Source organism: Colossoma macropomum, unplaced genomic scaffold, assembly GCF_904425465.1.
Source record: "Colossoma macropomum unplaced genomic scaffold, Colossoma_macropomum, whole genome shotgun sequence".
Lineage (NCBI taxonomy): Eukaryota > Metazoa > Chordata > Actinopteri > Characiformes > Serrasalmidae > Colossoma > Colossoma macropomum.
Window position 1 is genome coordinate 20,948,195 of NW_023494797.1, and position 22,487 is coordinate 20,970,681.

At 39.9% G+C, this 22,487-nt stretch overlaps 1 protein-coding gene across 1 annotated transcript; it reads right to left on the reverse strand.

Annotated features, from left to right (window-relative positions):
• Positions 1-2,472: 2,472 nt before the first annotated feature.
• Positions 2,473-22,487, reverse strand: nae1 (nedd8 activating enzyme E1 subunit 1). The gene is made up of 20 exons (XM_036584491.1): positions 22,187-22,487; positions 21,893-21,996; positions 18,595-18,655; positions 17,860-17,890; positions 17,679-17,750; positions 15,954-16,033; positions 15,479-15,588; positions 13,081-13,190; positions 12,816-12,878; positions 11,423-11,486; positions 11,211-11,302; positions 11,059-11,118; positions 10,644-10,777; positions 9,983-10,083; positions 9,845-9,883; positions 7,928-8,014; positions 6,485-6,577; positions 5,455-5,569; positions 3,928-3,977; positions 2,473-2,728 (listed from the first exon to the last, which is right to left on the reverse strand). The coding sequence occupies exons 1-20, from the start codon at positions 22,234-22,236 to the stop codon at positions 2,619-2,621; spliced, it is 1,626 nt and encodes a 541-aa protein (XP_036440384.1). The 5' UTR covers positions 22,237-22,487; the 3' UTR covers positions 2,473-2,618.

Consider the following 22,487-nt stretch of genomic DNA (forward strand, 5'->3'; position numbering starts at 1 on the left):
GGGAAAGTTTCCATTGGCGCAGAGGGAAACAGCCAATAGCGAGCTCTGCCTGCCAGACAGCATCCCAGCGCTGCTACATGAGCCACTGTTATGGATGTGGCAATTTCTTGTACTCTAAACAAGCCGGCGTTCCGCAGAACATTTATACAATCAACACTCAGTAAACAACAGAGTCCGTTAGAGAGGCCTCTGTTCCACGGAGAACCAGAGAACAATGCTCGGGTCAATCATCAACACAGCCTGTTCTACCACGTCCTCATTAACAACGTCCTGCTGTACAGATGAGTTTAAGAGCAGCTGCAGTTTTGGATTATTCACTCAGCTCTGGAATGTGCTGAGGCTGGAGGAGACCATGAGGGCCTCTGTCCTTCTCTGTTTCACAAACACGGGAAACAGCGCCCTCTGCTGGCTGTGGACATCATTCTGCTCTCTCTCAGGCTGCTTTAGGAGGAAATAAAGAGATTCACACACCTTCTGGGTCGCGGGGGGTACTGGAGTCTATCCCTGCAGTCATTGGGTGGAAGGCAGGTTATACCCTGGACAGGTCACCAGTCCATCGCAGGGCAGACAGACAGACATATACATTCACACACACACTCACATTCACACCTAGGGGCAATTCCATCCATCCATCCATCATCTAAACCGCTTATCCTTCTGGGTCGCGGTGGGGCGCTGGAGCCTATCCCAGCTGTCATTGGGCGGAAGGCAGGATACACCCTGGACAGGTCGCCAGTCCATCGCAGGGCAGACAGACAGACATATACATTCACACACTCACATTCACACCTAGGGGCAATTCAGCATGTCCAATTAGCCTGACCGCATGTCTTTGGACTGTGGGAAGGAAACCCACACAGACATGGGGAGAACATACAAACTCCACACAGAAAGGACCCTGGTTGCCCGGCTGGGGAATCGAACCCAGGGCCTTTTTGCTGTGAGGTGACAGCGCTACCCACTGCAGCACTGCATTCATGACTGCTTAAAATTAACACCACTGCTTAAATTTTAATAATTTATCTTTTTTAAATGATATAAAAACAAAAAATGATTGAAAGATCTACTGAGTACTGTGCAGATTTCAAACAATTCTGAAAGATATTGAATAAGTAGTATGGACTGCTTATAAAACTAAAAAAATGAAATGTTAGATATGTTGAGAATGATGATCGAAACTGTAGATGGTTCTAAAATGACTGAAAAAGCTGTAGCACATCAATAATGATGGTATCTTGAAAGAAAAATTATTATAAAGTAAATTGCTAACCTAATTTGAAGGGAGATAACGTGACAAAAAGCCTGGAAAATAGAGAAATACAGCATATTATCATTTAATAGATTTTTGGTGAACCCAAAAATACTTACAATAACACTGAGGTGGTGGGGGAGTGTTAGTGTGTGAGGTGCTGGTACGAGTGGATCAGACACAGCAGTGCTGCTGGAGTTTTTAAACACTGTGTCCACTCACTGTCCACTCTATTAGACACTCCTACCTTGTCAGTCCACCTTGTAGATGTAAAGTCAGAGACGATAGCTCATCTGCTGCTGCACAGTTTGTGTTGGTCATCCTCTAGTCCTTCATCAGTGGTCACAGGACGCTGCCCACAGGACGCTGTTGGCTGGATATTTTTGGTTGGTGGACTATTCTCAGTCCAGCAGTGACACTGAGGTGTTTAAAAACTCCAGCAGCACTGCTGTGTCTGATCCACTCAGACCAGCACAACACACACTAACACACCACCACCACGTCAGTGTCACTGCAGTGCTGAGAATGATCCACCACCCAAATAATAACTGGACGACAGGAGTTTAAAAAGCCTCTTTCAGGTTTTCGGGTCAGTTTGAGGTCAGACAGTTACCCAACACAGTCATATAACGGACATATAAAATCTGTTTGTTTTCTGTGGTCATTCAGACTCACATGCCGGTCAGTTCATTTTTTTTTCTTTGGACACAAAGAGCAAACTGAGCGCTAATTGTAGTCATGCTGTCACAATCAGAGAGACAAACTGAGCTTTGTCTCAGAACTTTAATCAGATAAAATTAGTTTAAAATATCTGATTATTACATTACATTTGCCACAAAACACACTTTTCGCTCCCCTATTTTGAAAGAAAGCTAAAAAAAAAGCCACTTTTGAATATATTATTTTTGTGATGTCACAAAAGCCAACTCACATATCCGCCTTTTCATCCTGCAGCACATTAGCCCCGCCCATATTTAAATTATAAGGAGTGTTTCAGCTGTGACGGCATTTTGAATGAGGCAGCCAATCAGAACGTGGGCTCATTTGCATATATCAGTCTTAAAGGTACAAGAAACAGCCTGTATAATTCTAAGGGATAAAGAGAGGCTGAAAAAACGATCGTGCAGAAATGAATTATGACTGTTTTTGGTATATAATCTGGAAAAAAAAATCAAGAACACTGAGGGATTTGACCCCTAAAACAAAACACATAATCCAAAAAATGTTACAGACCCTGTATTTATTTGTGACGCAGCGTCAAACAGAAACATTTCAAGCACTTTAAACAAGCACAATCTCTACACTGACAAAAGCATCATGTATAAAACAGACTCCTAAGCAGTTCTACAGTTTTAGAGTGTTAAAGGACTCAGAGCTGGAAGGTGGCGGAGGTTTGGGCCATGGCGTTGTAGATGAACGTGTTGTCGAATGGTACAAACTGGTGTGTGATGAGTTTGATGGCTTCCTGTGCTGCTGCTCCTGTAATGGAGAAACAACAATCACATTACTGTTACTGCTGATAACTGCATTACTGCTGCATAGCACTGCATTACTGTGGTATATTACTTCATTAGTGCTGAACAGCACTGCATTATTGCTGTAAGGCAGGGGTGTCCGATCTTATCTGCAAAGGGCCGGTGTGGCTGCAGGTTTTCACTCCAACAAAGCGAGTCAAGTGTGCTCCAGCTTGTTTGGAGTGAAGACCTGCAGTCACACCGGCCCTTTGCAGATAAGACTGGACACCCCTGCTGTATGGTACTGCATTATTGCTGCAAGGTCTTACATTATTGTTGTACTGTATTGCATTATTACAGCTATGGTATTGCATTATTACTGTACTGTATTGCATTATTACTGTACTGTATTGCATTATTGCTGTATGGTATTGCATTAGTGCAGCATGGTGTTGCATTATTGCTATATGGTATTGCATTAGTGCAGCATGGTGTTGCATTATTGCAGCATAGTAATGTATTATTGCTGTACTGTATTGAATTATTGCTATATAATATTGCATTATTATGGAATGATATTGCATTATTGTACTGTATTTCATTATTGCAGTATGGTAGTGCATCATCACAGCATAGTATTGCATTATTCCTATATAATATTGCATTACTGCTGTATGGTATTGCATTACTGCTGTACTGTATTGCATTATTGCTGTACTGTATTGCATTACTGCAGTATGGTATTGCATTAGTGCAGCACAGTATTATTGTGTACTATATTCTGCATTGGGGCATTTGTTTGACAGCGCTGCTGACGCTTGTATTACTGCTGTATATAATAACATAATAACAAACTGTTTTCATGTTACTTGTTGTTGTTCCCAAAATTCCTTAAATTATGAATAAACCACAGATTTATGTTTTGGTGTCCAGTTTACAACATTTTAATCTGCACTGTAAAAGTCATTATTAAATAAAATGTATTAATATGAACTGACTGGTCGTGTATATAGCTTTTCCTTTATTATACTCTTTATTATTTACAGCAGCAAGTGTCACTGAATCTCACTGTATAGTGACAGAACAGGTATTCTATTCTACTCTATTCTATTCTATTCTATTCTCATGTAACACAGTCTGACCTCACAGTGTTGCTGCAGCTGTTTATCTGCTGTATTTCTGGGTTGACTGCAATATGATTTGTGCGATTGTAGTAAAACTCACCTCCCAAAAAGGACGCCACTGTGTGCGGCTCTGCAGCGCCGTAGCGACAGCTGGAAGATACAAAAATACCAACTTCAAGCAAAAACTGAACTATTTGTAGCTGCTTTACTGTCAGCATCTCTACAAGACACAGCAGCACATCAGTGAACTATTACTGACAACAAACACTCTAAAAACCTCAGATCTGTTTCTAAAAGAGCTCAGTCTACAGAGACTCGCTTACAGCCTGTGTGGGTGTAAATCTCTGCCTTCACTATGATTTGGTTAAACTGCGATTCTTTAGGAAATGATTCAGTGCATCACGAAAGTTTAACTGCATCTGGATTCAATTAACAAACTGATTAAACACGATTATTAAACTGAAAATGTTCTGAAAACGCTGAGTACATAGTCAGACGTAGTCAGACGTAGTCAGACGTAGTCAGACCGACAGACACAACAAGTTCACTCTTTACTGATCTTCAGCGATCACAACAACAAACTGAGCCTGAAGAAGAACAAGGACCCCGTCACCTCATTCCCTGATTTCACTGGTGTAAAGAAAAAATATAAATTAGGTCGTCTGAGACTCGCCTCCTGACTGTTTCTGGAACTGAAGCATGTTTGTTAATTATAAATAAAATGTATGTATGACAATAATGTTTCTAAATTCTATAATTCTGGCTGCAAACTCTCAGTTTTGGCCACAGGATGTTGTTGGATTGGTGGACAATGCAGTTTAACTCTGTCTACTGCTGATTATAATCAATTATAATTAATTATAACATTGCATAATAGCTTGTGGATGTAGATACTAAATGTACACACAAATTAATAAGAGAAGATACTGAATAATTCACAGTAGATACTGAATAATTCGTAGTAGATACTGAAAGATTCATGTAGATACTGAATAATTCACAGTAGATACTGAAAGATTCATGTAGATACTGAATAATTCATTATAGATACTGAATAATTCATAGAAGTTACTGAATAATTCATAGTGGATACTGAAAGATTCACAGTACATACTGAAAGATTCATGGTGGATACTGAATAATTCACTGTAGATACTGAATAATTCACAGTAGATACTGAATAATTCATAGTAGATACTGAAAGATTCACAGTACATACTGAAAGATTCATGGTGGATACTGAATAATTCACTGTAGATACTGAATAATTCATAGAAGTTACTGAATAATTCATAGTGGATACTGAATAATTCATAGCAGATACTGAAAGATTCATAGTGGATACTGAATAATTCACTGTAGATACTCAATATTTCATAGTAGTTACTGAATATTTCATAGAAGTTACTGAATGATTCATAGTGGATACTAAATAATTCACAGAGGATATTGAATAATTCACTGCAGATACTGAAAGATTCATATGGATACTGAAAGATTCATAGTGGACACTGAGTGATTCATAGTAGTTACTGTATAATTCACTGTAGATACTGAATCACCAGCTTCAGTTGGATGCGCTTTAACCTCCCTGACAGCCCCTCTATGATCTGAGAGTTAAACTCACAACTCGTGGACGTAGTCGTCTTTGACGTTGACGTTGAGGCTGTACTCCTGCAGCAGACTGTTCACACACAGCTTCAGGGTACTGATGTCCTCCTCCACCTGGTAATTATACACACCTGCATAGACGGCAGAGCGGTCAGTCACTTACAGCTACTCAGGTAAAGTGCTGTCCAGGGGAATTTGTTAAAGGAACAGTTCAGCAAAATAATCAAATTTAAAAAGTTTCGCCTCATTCATCCAAAGGTAGTGGGATCAGTCAGGACACGTTTGGTCTCTGAAGTCTGCTTCTTTAGTTTTAACTCTGAAGCTACTAATGTAATGGCGTCGATACTTTTACAATAATAATGGATTTAAATTATTATTGGTTATAAATTAGATGACACAGACCTTGAAGATCATCAATAAGCAGCTCTAACGCATAAATAAAAGGGTAACAGTGAGCTGCTTTATGTGATGAGTATGAACATATGAAGCTGATCGAGAAGACAAAGTAACCACAAAGATCTGAGCTTTAACGCTGCAGATGAATGTGAGCTCACTATTTAGCAAGAAACAGGCCACTTTCACTCCTTTGTTTATGTATAAATGCTTGTCACTGACTATAAGGTATTTATGAACTAATTAATACTGATAAACTGATTATAAACCACTCATAAACTCTTTATAAGGGCAGGTTTATTGTAAAGTGATACTGTAAAGTGATACCAATGTAGCAATGTAACAAAAAAGACTATTTATAGTTTAATAGATTACTATAATAAACACACACACAGATATTATGTATATATAAAAGACTATTAGACATTAACAAACAACTACAAATGGTTTGAGACCAGTGATGATTGAGCCATGCAGTTAGCACCATGCTAATTATTGTTGGCGTTCATTATTACTCGTTAGATACATTAGCCTTGACGCTGTAGCGCTCTTTCAGGCACTGAGCTGATCCTCTACATTTGGGGTGAGGGGGAAACTGAACTGTTCCAGTGCTGGCTTTGATATATGTCTGGTTTTGCTGGTTCTGGTGGTACCTGGGTAGCGAGAGTGTTGCTGATAGAACCGGTCAACAGCGCGCAGCATTAGGTACAGAACCATCTCGCTGTCTGGACTGTCCATGCAGGAAGCTGAAACACACACGCGTAAGAAACTAGGGCTGAGTGAGGCATCGTTTATCAAGCCAAGTGGGCAAATACAGAAAGTTCCTACATGAGATGGTTATGAATTCACTGCCTGATGACTGAGACACTGTTTTATGATAGTTTAGAGAACTTAAACTCCATTCATGGTGGAGGGATACATAATATGCAGGGTGCTGTGAGGCAAAATAGTCCCCAAAGAAAACTTTTTATTATTTCAGATTTTCCACTATTTTCCATCATCAATATTCCATATATATGGGAGAATATATGGGATATCTGTGCACTCAATATAATAACAACAATAATATAAACTATAAAATATCAGAAAACAATACTTTTGAGCAATGAACAAAACAGAAAACACAAAGTTCAAATGTTAAAATAAAAAAGAGAAAGAAAGAAAGAAAGAAAGAAAGAAAAAGAGGAGGGAAAAGACATACAAGAGAATGAATGCAAAGAGAGAGGAATAAAAGATGTAAGAGAGAAAGAAAGAAAGAGAATAATATGGTTCAATCAGTGAACATTCGGTTAACTGTGATTAGCAGAGTTAAAGGGGAACTCCAGCAATCTTTCAAAATTCTCTGTGTAAATAAGTGGTAAAGATGTAAACAGAGTCGTTCAGAGTGGTTTGGTGTGAAACGCTCCGTTCTAGAGAAACTTACCGCGTCAGAACTGTTCACAGTGGTGGTGATAGGAACCAGACGTCCACCTCTAAAAGCTCCCTCACAGAAAGTTCCTACATGAAATGGTTATGAATTCACTGCCTGATGACTGAGACACTGTTTTATGATAGTTTTGTGAAGTTTTAAATCAAATTATTTTAATAAATCCATATTCAAATGATACGAGAAGGATGTTGTCAGGCAAAACAGTCCCCAAAAAACTTTTCCACTATTTTCCATCATCAACATTCCATATAAACTCAGAAGACTCGTGTAGGTTCACTGGTGGTTCTGGATAGTAAATAAAATGTCTATATCTGTGTTGTAGTCATGGCGACCCCTGGTTCCTATCACCACCACTGTAAAGACATCTGAACCATTTCACACCAAACCCCTCTGAATCACTCTGTGTACATCAAACATCAGAGGAATCAGCAGCATTTACTAATATTTGAATATAAGACCTTGACTCTGATATTTCGTTAGCATTGCATTAAAGCACTAATTCTAATTTGACAGTACGAGTGTGAGAACCGGCCGGCCCAACACAAACCACTGCTCATTATTCCCACTGAACACGTCTCAGCGTCTAACACTGCTCTAATGCGCTTATTCCAACCAGTTTTTAAGGGTCCTAATGAACGAGTCGTCCTCCATGTGTACGTTTACTCACTGATGGTGTCTTTGTGGAAAGTGTCCACGCTGTACTCTTCAGCCAGACTCCTGCAGCGGACCACCCTGAGGAACGCTGCGTTCTTACCTGAGGGACACATACACAGTCAGGCCAGCAGGTGGAGACACAGTACACTGTTATTATACAGACACAGTCAACAGGTTTAAGTAATGAGTAGCTTCATTATTGTGTTTAAGTCGAGGCAGAAAATCACAAACGTGCAGTTCTGTGCAAGAAAACTGTTTCAGACTATTTATCTGGGCAGAAAGTGTGTTTGTTCCAGTAGAAACAAGAAAATAACATTAGAATAACCATAAATAAAGATAAATACAGTCAGCAGTCAGAAAGTGCTGTTTTCAGTAAAGTTATGAATATGTAGTTTAGAAGAAGACATTTGGAAGAACACAGGTTAGGTTCTCAGGCGCTTTGTTCAGTTCCATCAGCAGCACCTGATTCATTTTAATGAAGGGCTGAGCAGATGCAGCAGGTGTTGGGTGGTACAGTAATCATAAATACTGGATTTCCTTAAGGAGAACTCTGGAAAAGGTTAAACTAACACACCAAACAATCGCAATGTATTTTTAATTTGTATTCATTCCAATATTAGTGTATTTTTTAAATCACATAAATACTTTCTGATCAGGTTTATAACTTTTGCCAAAGCTCCTAAATAATAAACACATACGTAGCTACATATTACACTAAAGGCAGCTTCTTATTTGCCAGCCTCTCGTTTTAATTTTCCGTTCCACCTTAAATGAAGCTGCAGTTACACTGAGGCGCCTTAAACATAGAACAAATTTCAAAAGCTGCCGAATATGAAACAATATCAGCTCAGCTCAATAAACACATTAATTTACCTCAATAAATACATTAATGTACCTCAATAAACACATTAATTTACCTCAATAAATACATTAATTTACCTCGATAAATACATTAATTTACCTCAACAAACACATTAATTTACCTCAACAAACACATTAATTTACCTCGATAAATACATTAATTTACCTCAATAAATTATTAATTCACCTCAATAAAAGCTCCTTAATCAACAAACCCCTTAAACTTCCTCTTGGAGGTGTTTAATGAGCAGCTAACGAGCAGCACAGCAGAGCAGCTGCTGATCATGTCTCACTGGCTGATCTAACGCCGCGATCCCAAACCACACACTTCTGTACTTCACCTACTGCACTAATGAGTGCACTTCTAATGGGATATGGACTATTTTACACACTATTTAGTGAGCTAGTACGCGGTTTAGGACGGGGCGCTAGTAACGCAGCGGGAAATCTCAGCCGTTTAGATTTCAGCTTTCATTTGTTAATCACTACAGCAACAAATCAAATAAAGTCAAGTCAATAAACTCAAATATCAGTTAATATGCTTTAAAGACTTAAAAACTTCAAAAAAAGCGTTGCTGTCTTTGCTGGATCAGTTGGCTTTTATCTCATTACAAACAGACACAGCACTGCTGAATGAACTTGAAGTTGCCTGTCAAAATGGTAGCAGCGCGATTGTGACGTCAACAGAATACTATCAATAGCACGAATGAGCACGTTACATCTCCACTTCATAGAATCCAAACCTTTCTAGATCACCTTCTAACCTCTCTTTATCCCTTACAATTAAACAGCCTGTTTTTGTTACCATGACTGAAATATGTAAATGAGCTCTGTTCTGATCTCAGTCAAAAAGCAGTCTGGCTGAAACACTCCTTATAACTTCAGTGTGAGTGGGCGGAGCTAAAGTGCCACAGGCTGAATGGGCAGATATAAAAATGTGTTGGTTTGGGTGACAAAAATAACAATTTCAAAACAGGCTGCTTTTGCAATTTAATTTAAAACATGAACTGTATGTTTCCCATGATTTGAGCCCTTTAAACGGTCAGGGGTTCGAATGAGCCGTACTCACAGAAAAGTTTGATGTCCTGCTCTGAGATGCTCTCCGAGGCTTCAGAAGGAGAACACAGACAAGATTAGAGACAAAACGTCCTCCACAGTGCGCTCAGTAACCGCACCGCCCTCCTGTACAGTGAACTAACAGGGAGACTCTCAGTGTTGAAGGGGTACGTTACCTTCCCCACGGCCTGCAGGTGGGACTGTATGTGTTTCGCCACCACAGCGGCGTCCTGCAGCGCTTTCTCTCTGTAGCTGAAGGAACAACAGCAGACAAACATACTGCATTCATAAGACTCGCCTGGTCGGTCAGTTCATCATCTCGACCCACAGAGAAGCTTCTGTTTAAGCTCTTAAACTCTAATGGACTGAACTTTAATTCCTCACTCTCACAGCTACAGGACTCATAGAATTCAGAGTAGACACCGAAAAATGTACAGTAGATATTAAATAATTAAATAGATACTGAAAAAGTCATAATAGATACTGAAAGATTCATAATAGATACTAAATAATTCATAGTAGATGCTGAATAATTCATAACAGATACTGAAAAATTTACAGAATATATTAAAGAATCCATAGTAGATACTGAATAATTCATAGAATATATTAAAGAATTCATAGTAAATACTGAATAATTAATAGCTGATACTGAATAATTCATAGAAGATACTGAATAATTTACAGAATATATTAAATAATAATTCATATTAAATACTAAATAATTAATTGCAGATACTGAATAATTCATAGAATGTATTGAATTCATAGGCGATCCTGAATAATTAAAGATGACGTATATGTGGACGTACACATTCTGCAGGCTGATGAATTTGTCCGAGTCGGCGATCATGTCTGGGATGGTGCCGCGGACCGGAAGGCTGCCGTTCCCTTCATTCTGCACAAAATCCCTCACGCCTCGCGCCATCAGCCAGAACGCCACCGTCTGTACACAGACACAGGAACACACACACACACAGGTACACACACACACACACACACACACACACACACACACAGGTACACGCGCACACACACACACACACACACAAGAACAACAGATAATGAGAACTACTTTCAGGAGCTAAACATTTTAACTGATAATATCAGCTGATATCATTTTATACGCTCAAAAATAAATAGTAAATTTAATAGAGAATTAAATAAAAAGGATGTTTTTTATTGGAAGCAATAAAACATTAATAAACTACAATAATCGAGTCTGACCTGTGACGTGATGTTCTCACACAGCTCCGAGTTGAAGATGTCCTCCACCGCGCTGGAGATCTACAGAACAGCGAGATCCACACATCAGCACAGCAAGCCAGCAACAGTAACAGTGGAGTCAGCATTAGCATTAGCATTAGCGTTAGCCACACCTTGGTGGGGTTGAGGGCCGTGTTTACGTTCTTTATGGCTTCATCAAAGTTCTCCTCTTCCTCAGGGGCGCCGCTTTCATTCTTACGAATCCCTGATAGAACATCAGGAGAGGAAAGTAGAACCAGCAGCAACACAAACACACCAGAACCAACACAATTACACTCTAATCACTCAACGATACGAATACCTTATAATATTAATGATGTATTACCTTCTCTGATGAGCTGCCTGAAGGCCTCCTTCTCCTTGTAATTTTTCGGTACCTGAAAGTCGTGCTGGGGATGAAGCGAAAAGGAAAAGCGATCATGTTTGAAAGTTTAGGGCTGCGTGATAATATCAGAATCATATCGTTATCACAGGATAATTGCTTAAAATAGATCAGCAGCCTCAGATGATTGAATCTGACTGATATTTCATGTTGTATTTATTGAAGCAAAAAGTTTAGGTCAGGACAACATGCGGCTCTTTTACTGCCCTGTTGTGGCTCCACAGCAGAATCAGATTTGTAGGTAAAAATAAAATAATCCTCCTTTACAGTAAAATAAAGCTCTGCTGATCGTTCAACACAGTTTAACAATAAATGGTCTTAAACTCTGGAGTTAATGTAGAACTGCTGATTCACCCTTTAACCCTGAAGATCAGCACAGACTGCTGGTCACCATAGCAACACAGACAACAATCTCGCCTAGCTAGTAGCTAACGAAACGGCAAAGAGAGAGATTTAAGACGAACATCAATAATTTGGAGACAAATTGACTTATTTGTGTTTATAATCACTCCAGCTGGTTTCCTGACACGTTTAATCTGCAGTGAGAAACTGACAAACACTAAAAAGTTGCGAGGCTGAAGTCAGTTTCTCATTCGCCAGCTTCTTGCTCGAATTTTTCCACCTTAAATGGGGCAGCAGTTACATTCTAGCGCCTCAGGCACCATTTAAGGTGAAACGGGAAAATTCAAACAAGAGGCTGGAGAATGAGAAGCGACTTCAGCCTCGTAAAAAGTTGAACGTTGAGAGACGTTTTACAAGAAACTGTTCTACTTTTGAGGAAAAGTTTCCTGCTGGAGATGCGAGAAAAGCAGCTATAGCTGAGCTAAAGCTTAAAGCAGAGCAAAGTAAGTCTGAGTTTTTATTTATATTGCATTTTTAGCTTATCTTTGACCATCAGCACATACTGAGACATATTTACAGCCAAGATGGTAAAACATTACTTCATTAAAATGGATATAAAATGTTGTGGCTCTCGAAAGGACAAAACGGCTCATCTTAACATTTGGGTTGCTGATCTCTGGTTTAGGTGATGTTGAGTTTCTCCACTAAAATACCTGCATTTTATTGATTTTACTGCATTTGTAACTCTCTAGTTCTCGGTAGTACTACAAGTGAATTTAGTCCAAATTTCTACATTTTATAAATGTTTGTATCGTACTGGCAGATATGTACATCAAAAATTTCTGATATTGGTGCATCCTTCGAAAATTGCAATATATTCTACTTACATTCTAAATATATAACAATACATTTTTTGTTTACAGGGGAGCGAACTGATGAGTAATGTTCACATTCAGACAGTCGCAGGCAGGTCAAATATTCTTGAATATTTTACCTCATTGTACCACTTTTCCAGATATTTGGCAACTACAACGATCCAGGGTGTGTGACTGTGATCCTACAGCAATAAAGAAGACAAAAAGCATGAGATAATTAAACATTTGTATGTAACTCGAATTCAAAACCTCGCATACCCAAAATCATAATTTGATCTGAGAAGGAAAACAATGTCCTTAACACTTTTAACGTATTTGATTTTATCGTAAATAAATCAGAACTTCTATCACAAACTGTTCACACGATGTGTTTTTCAGGGTCACCTTCTTCTCCATGCCGTCCAGGTCGTACGTGGCGATGTGGTTCTTCAGCTCAGTGAACGGCTGGTCCAGTCTCAGATCCTCCAACGCGTTATCTGGGTGAGACTCAACGACTGAAAGAGGAATACAGATATAAATCAGTCCTGCTCACCTGTTCATCCATCTGTTCATCACTGACGGCATAAAATCACAGACTAATCCAGACCTTTAGACGGCTGCTTCTGTGATTAGCTACACTAATGTACTTTAGTCCATGTTTATAGACAACAGGGTATCATACAGCGTCAGAACCCCACGATCAGGCCACCACATCGTCTCTCAGAACGATCAGCACAGTCTTCAGCATAAATAAGAACTCGCAATACTTCACACAACTAACGCTTGTATATAATGTGGTTCAGTTACTGTTCCAGCCAGGTTTCCTCTCACCATCAATGATGTACATCTATCCAATACATAGAAATATCCATCCATCCATCCATCCATCCATTCATCCACCCATCATCCGTCTACACTATTAAATATACCATCCATCCATTGATGTCTGTTGATCTATCTGTCATCCATCCAACCATTTATCCATCTAATTTTCTATCTATCCATCAATTCATCTAGATAACCATCTCACTATTCATGCATCCATTTATCCATCTATCATTCATTCATCTATCCACCCCTCCATCTAGCTATCATTCAGTGCCACTGATTATACCATACATCCATCGATTTACCTATCTATCTGTCCATCCCTCTGTCTATCTATCTATCTATACTACACATCAATCTACCTGTTTATGTATCTATCTATACCATTAATTATATCACACATCCATCCATTTTACTGACTATACCATCCATCAACTTATCTATCCATCCATCCATCCATCCCACTAATTATACCATACATCCATCAATCTATCTACAACACTATCCTATCCATCCATTGACGTATCTATCTAGCCATGTATCCATCCATTTATCCATCTAATTTTCTATCTACTCATCCATTCATCTAGCTAACCATCTAACTATTCATGCATCCATTTATCCATCTATCATTCATTCATCTATCCACCCCTCCATCTAGCTATCATCTGTCAATGCCATTGATTATACCATACATCCATCGATTTACCTATCTCTCTCTCTATCTATTTATGTATCTATCTATACCATTAATTATATCACACATCCATCCATTTTACTGATTATACCATCCATCGACTTATCTATCTATCTATCTATGTCTATCCCACTGATTATACCACACATCCATCGATTTACCTACCTATCTATCTATCTATCTATCTATCTATCTATCTATCCCACTAATTATACCATACATCCATCAATCTATCTACAACACTGACTATCCCATCCATCCATTGACGTATCTATCTAGCCATGTAACCATCCATTTACCATCTAATTTTCTATCGACTCATCCATTCATCTAGCTAAACCATCTAACTATTCATGCATCCATTTATCTATCTATCTATCTTTCATTCATCTATCATCCCTCTATCTAGTTATCATCTGTCAATACCACTGATTACACCATATATCCATTCATCTATCTACAACACTGACTATACCATATATAGACGTTTCTATCTAGCCATTTATCTATCCATCTTTTCATCTAACCATCTATCAGTCCATTTATCCATCTATTCATCCATCCATCCCTGCTTCACATCCACACCATTGTACACCATAATTTCATTCCCACACATGATGTACATTACTGTTGTTTGTACTACCACACAAACGTATCGCTGCTGTCGGAAGAAAACCTCGTATCTCCAACATGGCAACTTTACAGGAGAAGGAAAAACATACGGTACTTTTAATGTAAGTCAATAAAACCAGACTTTTTTCCAAGTCATTTTGGGAAATTTCTTTTGGTGCAGTCATCATGAAATTTACATGCCATGTAAAGGGTAACAGGTATTTTCAAACTATGTCAGAAACTGAAAAATGGAGATACGAGGTTTTCTTCCAACAGCAGCGTTACGTACACTGCTTGTCCCTATATGATATTACATTATGTTGATTGTATATTGTGTATTTTTTGTCTGTAAATTATATGTACGTTGTCTGTATATTATAGTCCTTATATAGTCTGAATATTGCTTGTATACTGTGTAAACTGTGTATAGGGTATATTGTAATGTATATTGTGTGCGTGTTAACGTACATGGCCAATAAATCTGTTTTGAAACCATCTGTCTATATCACTGACCAACCCACTGACCCATCCATCCATTCTGAAGTTTCATCTGTCTCTTCATCCATCCGTGCAGATTTCTAATTAATGGATGAATTATTGAATAAACATCAACACTGATATGAGCTTCATCTCCTGATATTGATCCTCTCTGTTGTTTTTGTTTACCTGTGTGCTCCTTCACCACCAGCCTCATGTAGCCGACGAGTCCGTACGTCCTACAGACGAGGAACGGAACGCCGGCGCTCCATAACACTGAGCCCAACCGCAAACACGTACTGTAAACACAAACAAACACTCTCATACACTCACATCAGACAACAGAGTGAAGAACTGTGAACAGATCACTCTGTAACTGAGGTTTATGAATTATGGAGAATAACGGAGAGAATAATTCACTAACTAAAGAGAATAACAGACACAGTAACGAATGAATCGCTAAACAAACAAACACAGCTGAGAAAGTCTGAGTCTGCTCTGAAGCATGTTTAATACTCAGTTTTACTTGCTATTTAATATAATATAATGATGTTAACTGATCATTTAAAATTGTTTTTTTTCAGCAAACCAGCTCATTACTTTACAAAGCAACTTTACGCATTTCATTTTGACATTTTCCAGTATTCCAATATTACAGCTGTACCTCTCTGGAAGCTGGACTCCAATGACCAGACTGAATCTGTGGAAGAATTCAGGGTCGTTATCCAGGAGTTTGTCAGGACTCTAAAAAAATAGAAAGATAAAGACAATAACATTAGGATATAGAGGAGATCTACGCACTCAATAATAATAGTAGTAATAATAATAATAATAACATTGTAAAATGTTTTCAGAAAACAACACTTCAGCGGAATGAACAAAACATAAAACAAAATTCAAAGGAAGGAAGGAAAGAAACAAGGAGGAATGGAACTCTGATTGGCAGAGTTAAAGGGGAACTCCAGCAATCTTTCAAAATTCTCTGCGTAAATAACTGGTTAAGATGTAAACAGAGTCGTTCAGAGTGGTTTGGTGTAAAACACTCCATTCTAGATAAACTTACCGAGTCAGCACTGTTCACAGTGGTGGTGATATGAACCAGACGTCCACCTCTAAAAGCTCCCTCACAGAAAGTTACTACATGAAATGGTTATGAATTCACTGCCTGATGACTGAGACACTGTTTTATGATAGTTTTGTGATAATGTTTTTTGTCTAAAACATAATTTAATGAATTTATTTTAATAAATCCATGGTCAAATGATATGAAAAGGATGTTGTCAGGCAAAATAGTCCCCAAAGAAAACTTATTATTTCAGATTTTCCACTATTTTCCATCATCAACATTCCATATAAACTCAGAAGACTCGTGTAGGTTCACTGGTGGTTCTGGACAGTAAATGAAATATCTATATTTGTGTTGTAGTCATGGCGACCCCTGGTTCCTATCACCACCATAAAGACATCTGAACCATTTCACACCAAACCACTCTGAATCACTCTGTTTACACCTCACACACTGAATTATGGGGGAATTTTGAGTCATGCAGACAATAAAAACAGTACACCGCACTTTTCTTTTGGATTTTTAACTCTTAAAACAGTTTGTTTTCAATCAGTTTTAATTCTCAGAGTTGGATAATATCCTGATCATTTTAGAGTTTGATCGTTTTGGACACAACACAACCACATACATCACTGAGTCTAATCACAGCTGATTATAACACTACGAGATTATGCAGCTGAATTAGTAGTGAGTGAAATGTGAAATAAAGATGTGAAATCCATACATGAACGTTTTTGCTTATACACCGATCAGGCCTAACATTCTGACCACCTCCTTGTTTCTACACTCATTGTCCATTTTATCAGCTCCACTTACTATATAGGTGCACTTTGTAGTTCTACAGTTACAGACTGTAGTCCATCTGTTTCTCTGATACTTTGTTACCCTTTTACCCTGTTCTTCAGTGGTCAGGACCCCCATGGACCCTCACAGAGCAGGTACTATTTGGGTGGTGGACTATTCTCAGTCCAGCAGTGACACTGAGGTGTTTAAAAACTCCAGCAGCACTGCTGTGTCTGATCCACTCAGACCAGCGCAACACACACTAACACACCACCACCACCCAAATAGTACCTGCTCTGTGAGGGTCCATGGGGGTCCTGACCACTGAAGAACAGGGTAAAAGGGGGCTAACAAAGTATCAGAGAAACAGATGGACTACAGTCTGTAACTGTAGAACTACAAAGTGCACCTATATAGTAAGTGGAGCTGATTAAATGGACAATGAGTGTAGAAACAAGAATCATAATGTGATGTCTGATCAGTGTATGTTTATATATTATTATTGCCTTATAAGTTAATCTGTGATTATAAACTTGTTACCTCCTCCACGAAGTTTCCAGAAACATCACTGTTGAGCTCCTGCAGGAACTCCGTAGCAGCCTGAGCTCTGTTCTACAACACAAAACAACAACAACAACAACAACATCAACATCACTTTACACGCTGTATATAATGTCTTTATTAACTAGATGATTTGCGAACTGCACTGAGCAGAGCTCACCTTCCCAATACTGTCACTGCTGAGGAAGAAACTGCAACACAAACAGGGAGAGAGATTAGCTCGTCTACAGGCTTAATAACAGGGGTTCTTCAAGGGTTCTTTAGTGAAAGAAAACGGTTCTATATAGAACCATGAACACCAAAGAACCCTTTGCTTGTTTAAACGGTTCTTTGCATCATCAAAGTGTTCTTCATACTGACATAGAACGTGCTGTAGACGGTGCTGTTGGGACGATGCCAAGCTTGTAACAATAGCGGAACCCTATTTGGTAGTTGGTGCTATATAGAACCATTTTCAAGAAGGTTCTATATAGCACCGTCTACAGTCTTAATAACAATGGTTCTTCAAGGGTTCTTTAGTGAAGAGAACGGTTCTATATAGAACCATGAACACCCAAAGAACCCTTGGCATGTTTAAATGGTTCTTTGCATCATGAAAGTGTTCTTCAGACTGACATAGAACATGCTGTAAACAGACAATGCCAAGCTTGTAACAACAGCAGAACCCTATTTGGTGCTATATAGAACCATTTTCAAGAAGGTTCTATATAGTACCGTCTACAGCACATTCTCCATCAATCTGAAGAACCTTTTCATGATGCAAAGAACCATTTAAACATGCAAAAGGTCTTGGGCGTTCATGGTTCTACATAGAACCGTCTTGTTTAGGAGCGTATAATATAACTGTAATTGTGATGTAATTCTGTCAGATATGTAATGAAAGAGGTAACAGTACTTGTTCCCGACGTCCTCCCCGGTCACTCTGTGTCCGTCGACGATGGTGAACGCACCGATGCCTGACAGAGGAAGTGAGAACAGCACAGTGAATCCACTCAGGCTGTTTATGAGGGTTTTATAGCAATAATAACTCAAGATGACTGGAAACGTGGTTCATATGTGCCTTAGGTCACTTTATTGTTCAGGGACCGTCTTATATTTATATTATTTGTTTATTATTCTATTTTCCTACAATTAGTGTTTATTTTTACGATTAGCGTTTAGTGTCTATTTAATTCGCATATTTCCTGTTTACTGTCTATTTTTCCTTTCTTTCTTTTCTTTGCCGAGTTGAACAGCTGCTCATCCTGTGCGTCTGATGCTGCTGCCTCTTCTGCCTTGATCGGGTGCCACTGCTGCCAGCCCTCTGGACCGGCTTATCACCATTGAGCTTCATGCTGTACAACGCCGAGCAAACCTCACCCTCACAACCTGACACCCACTGATGCTGCTGCTGCTGCATAAACTAAACTAATCAATTTAATCATTTGCTCCACCTGTTTTCCCCGTTTTTGTACTATAATACTTTATACTAATAATGTTTTACTATCTGGTGTCAACCAGAGGAGGATGGGTTCCCCTTCTGAGTCTTGGTTCCTCTCAAGGTTTCTTCCAGTTTCTCTTAGGGAGTTTTTCCTTGCCACTGTCGCCATTGGCGACGCTCATGGGGGCTCGGACCCAGATTTTTCTGTAAAGCTGCTTTGTGACAACACCTGCTGTAAAAAGCGCTACATAAATAAACTTTGCTTGCTATTTAATGTTATTGCTACACCATGTTTCAATACTCTGTATGTCCTGTACATATTGTAGTATTGACAATAAAGCTGACTTGACTTGATATCACAGACGGTGCTTCATTAAAGGGCCCATATCACAGAGAACTGCTCCTCTCTATTCTGAAATGCCGTCCGCTCTCCAGTCCATACAGCTCATTTACGGGTATTAAACTGCTAAATCAGCCCCTTCTGAATTCACCGTTTCTGTGGTGTCACAGAAATCAACACATTAGCACAGAGCTGCCTAGTTGGCCTACAGCAGTTAAGCCCCTCCCACTCACACTGAAGTTATAAGGAGTGTTTCAGCCAGGACTGCTTTTTCAATGAGGCAGCCAATCAGAACAGAGCACATTTACATACATCAGTCTTAAAGGCACAGTGGCTGTGTTTACATGCAAAGATTTTTGCCAGTCCGATTGAATACCTTCCGATTACAGATTCAGACTGAGGTGTTTATTCTCACTCTACTCAACAATCTGATGGAAAATCTCTGTTTACATGCTCACTACAAGTAATCTGATCCAAAATGACGCACATGCGTAGAGAACCACTTAGTGTAGACGTTACCATGGCAGCGAACATCACGTGAGTCCAGTCAGAGTGAGATGAGCAGCAGTGAGCAGCGCTTGTGTATTTAATGACTTTAAAATGATGTCAGACTCAGGAAAACGTCCTTCACATGTCCTTATTAAAGAAGGCCGAGAGGAAGACGTCGTGTTCTGAGACACATAAGCTGAAAATATGTGGTCCTAGATCGGATATGTATCTGATTCGCGGCCATGTGACCTTAATGTGACGCTCAGCTCTGAATTCATGTGTTTTTTTCCACTGCGCTGTGCCATCATTCAGCGTTACCATGGCAGCAGCGCCGAACAGAAGCTAAAGCCTGTAAACGGTGGAAAAGCAGCTCATCTCACCTTTTTCTCCTTCGTCTTGCTCTAATAATGAAGCTGAGAGCTGATCAGAGTTAATTATCTTCTCAGCGAAGCTCGTTCTGCTCGTTAGTTTGTGCTGATGATGAACGTGATTCGTTCACGTGACGTTACTGAGTAGGATGAGCTCATGAGGGTCATTTCAGGACGCCGGTTCGTCACATTAATGACAGATTTGAGTCTCTTACCTAAACGAGTGTGAACCATCGTGTCAGAGAGATCGGATTTGAGCAAAAAAATCGGATTTGAGCAACGAGGCTTGTAATGTGAACGTAGCTAAAGTGACTCAGGTCGGATTTGAAAAGATCAGATTTGTGTGTCCACACAGCCCTGAAAACATCAGATCTGAGTCACATTAAGGCAAAAAATCGGATTTGTGCGACTTCAAATGAATCTTTTTAGTCAACTGTGTCTGAACACATCGGAATTAGACCTCCACATTTAACCCATCCGTGCAGTGAAACACCACATACACACTAGGGGAGCCCGGGGAGCAGTTGGGGGTTAGGTGTCTTGCTCAAGGGCACTTCAGTCACGTGCTGTCAGCTGAGGGGATCGAACCGGCGACCTTACGGTCACAAGGCTGGTTCCCTAACCTCCAGCCCACAACTGTCACGACTGTCAGTCAACCTGATAATGTGAACGTAGCCTCATATGGCTCTCTGTGAATTTCTATGCTTAATTTTAGAACTTCACTCAGAACTTCATTCTGGATGTTAATTTTACTACATCTTCATTTTTTCTACATCTTTCTCTGAGAGTTGAGAATCTTCTGCAGCTCTGTTCGTCATCCTGAACTCATCTAACATTCCCACACTTCTATTTACAGCTTCACGCTGACGATCTGAGAGCTGTGAAGTTGTACAGGACTAATATTTTGAAATACCTGTATTCATTCATCTTTAACCAATTTGGTTTTACATTACTGAAAACGTGTGATACCAAACTTTTAAACAGTTGCGTATATAAGAACCAGCCTTGTGACCGGAAGGTCACCGGTTCGATCCCCTGCGCCAACAGTACGTGACTGAAGTGCCCTTGAGCGAGGCACCTAACCCCCAGCTGCTCCCTGGGGGCTGCAGATAGGGCTGCCCACCGCTCCAGGCAAGTGAGCTCACTGCCCCTAGTGTGTGTGCTCACTAGTGTGTATGTGGTGTTTCACTGCACGGATGGGTTAAATGTGGAGGTGGAATTTCCCCACTGTGGGACTAATAAGGGTCACTTAATCTGATCTTAATCTTAAGAAGCAGAGGAGGAAGGCTCTATGAAGACTCAATCAAGACCCTACGCCAGGGGACCCCAACACTGGTCCTGGAGATCTACCACCCTGCAGAGTTTAGTTCCACCCCTAATCTAATCCACCTGATCCAGGTGATGAGGGTCTTCAGGAGCTTCTGAGTATTAAAGCCAGGTGTGTTGGATCTGAGTTCTCCAGGACCAGGACTGGACACCTGGGCAGGCTCTTTGAATGTTCTGCTGACACCTGGACTGGGAGAAATTCATCGCACACTCTCTACTTGCACAGAGAAGGTTCTGGTCCTGGTTCTACCTGGCAGGATGAGGTTCTTCAGGATTTCAGTGCCAGTTGCAGTGGCGTTCAGCAGGCAGGTGTGGGCATTTTCCAAAGCCTCCTGTCCGTGATCTCCCCACAGCCTTCAGGACACACAGAACACACAGGAATGAGGGTCCCTCTGCGTTATAAACGCTGTACAGCTGAATCTGATCAGGTGTGAATGTAGTGAACAGGCCCAGCCGCTCTGAGCTGCAGCGCTCAGTCAGCGAGGAAACACAACAGAACCTGAACCGCCACTGTAGGGCGGAATTTTAAAAATGGGTATTTTACCTCAGCTGTCTGTCGTATCTCTGCTCTTTGTTCGTTTTCTGGTCTGCCATGCTCCACAGTTTTTAACACCCTATTTTTGTCTGCAAATCCGGCCGGTAAACTGCCCCAAAACCCGTTTCCCCCGCACAAAACTAACCCATCCGCAGATTCGCCACAGCCGCTCGGTTCAGTCCCAATCCGCCCTGCTCCCTTATTCACTAGGAGAAAATGCACTTTTCGTTTGCATATTACAGCGGGTATCGGTCTCACTGTGTCAGACGGCTGTGGCTGAACTTTATTTTAAAGCTGAAAGAATCTATTT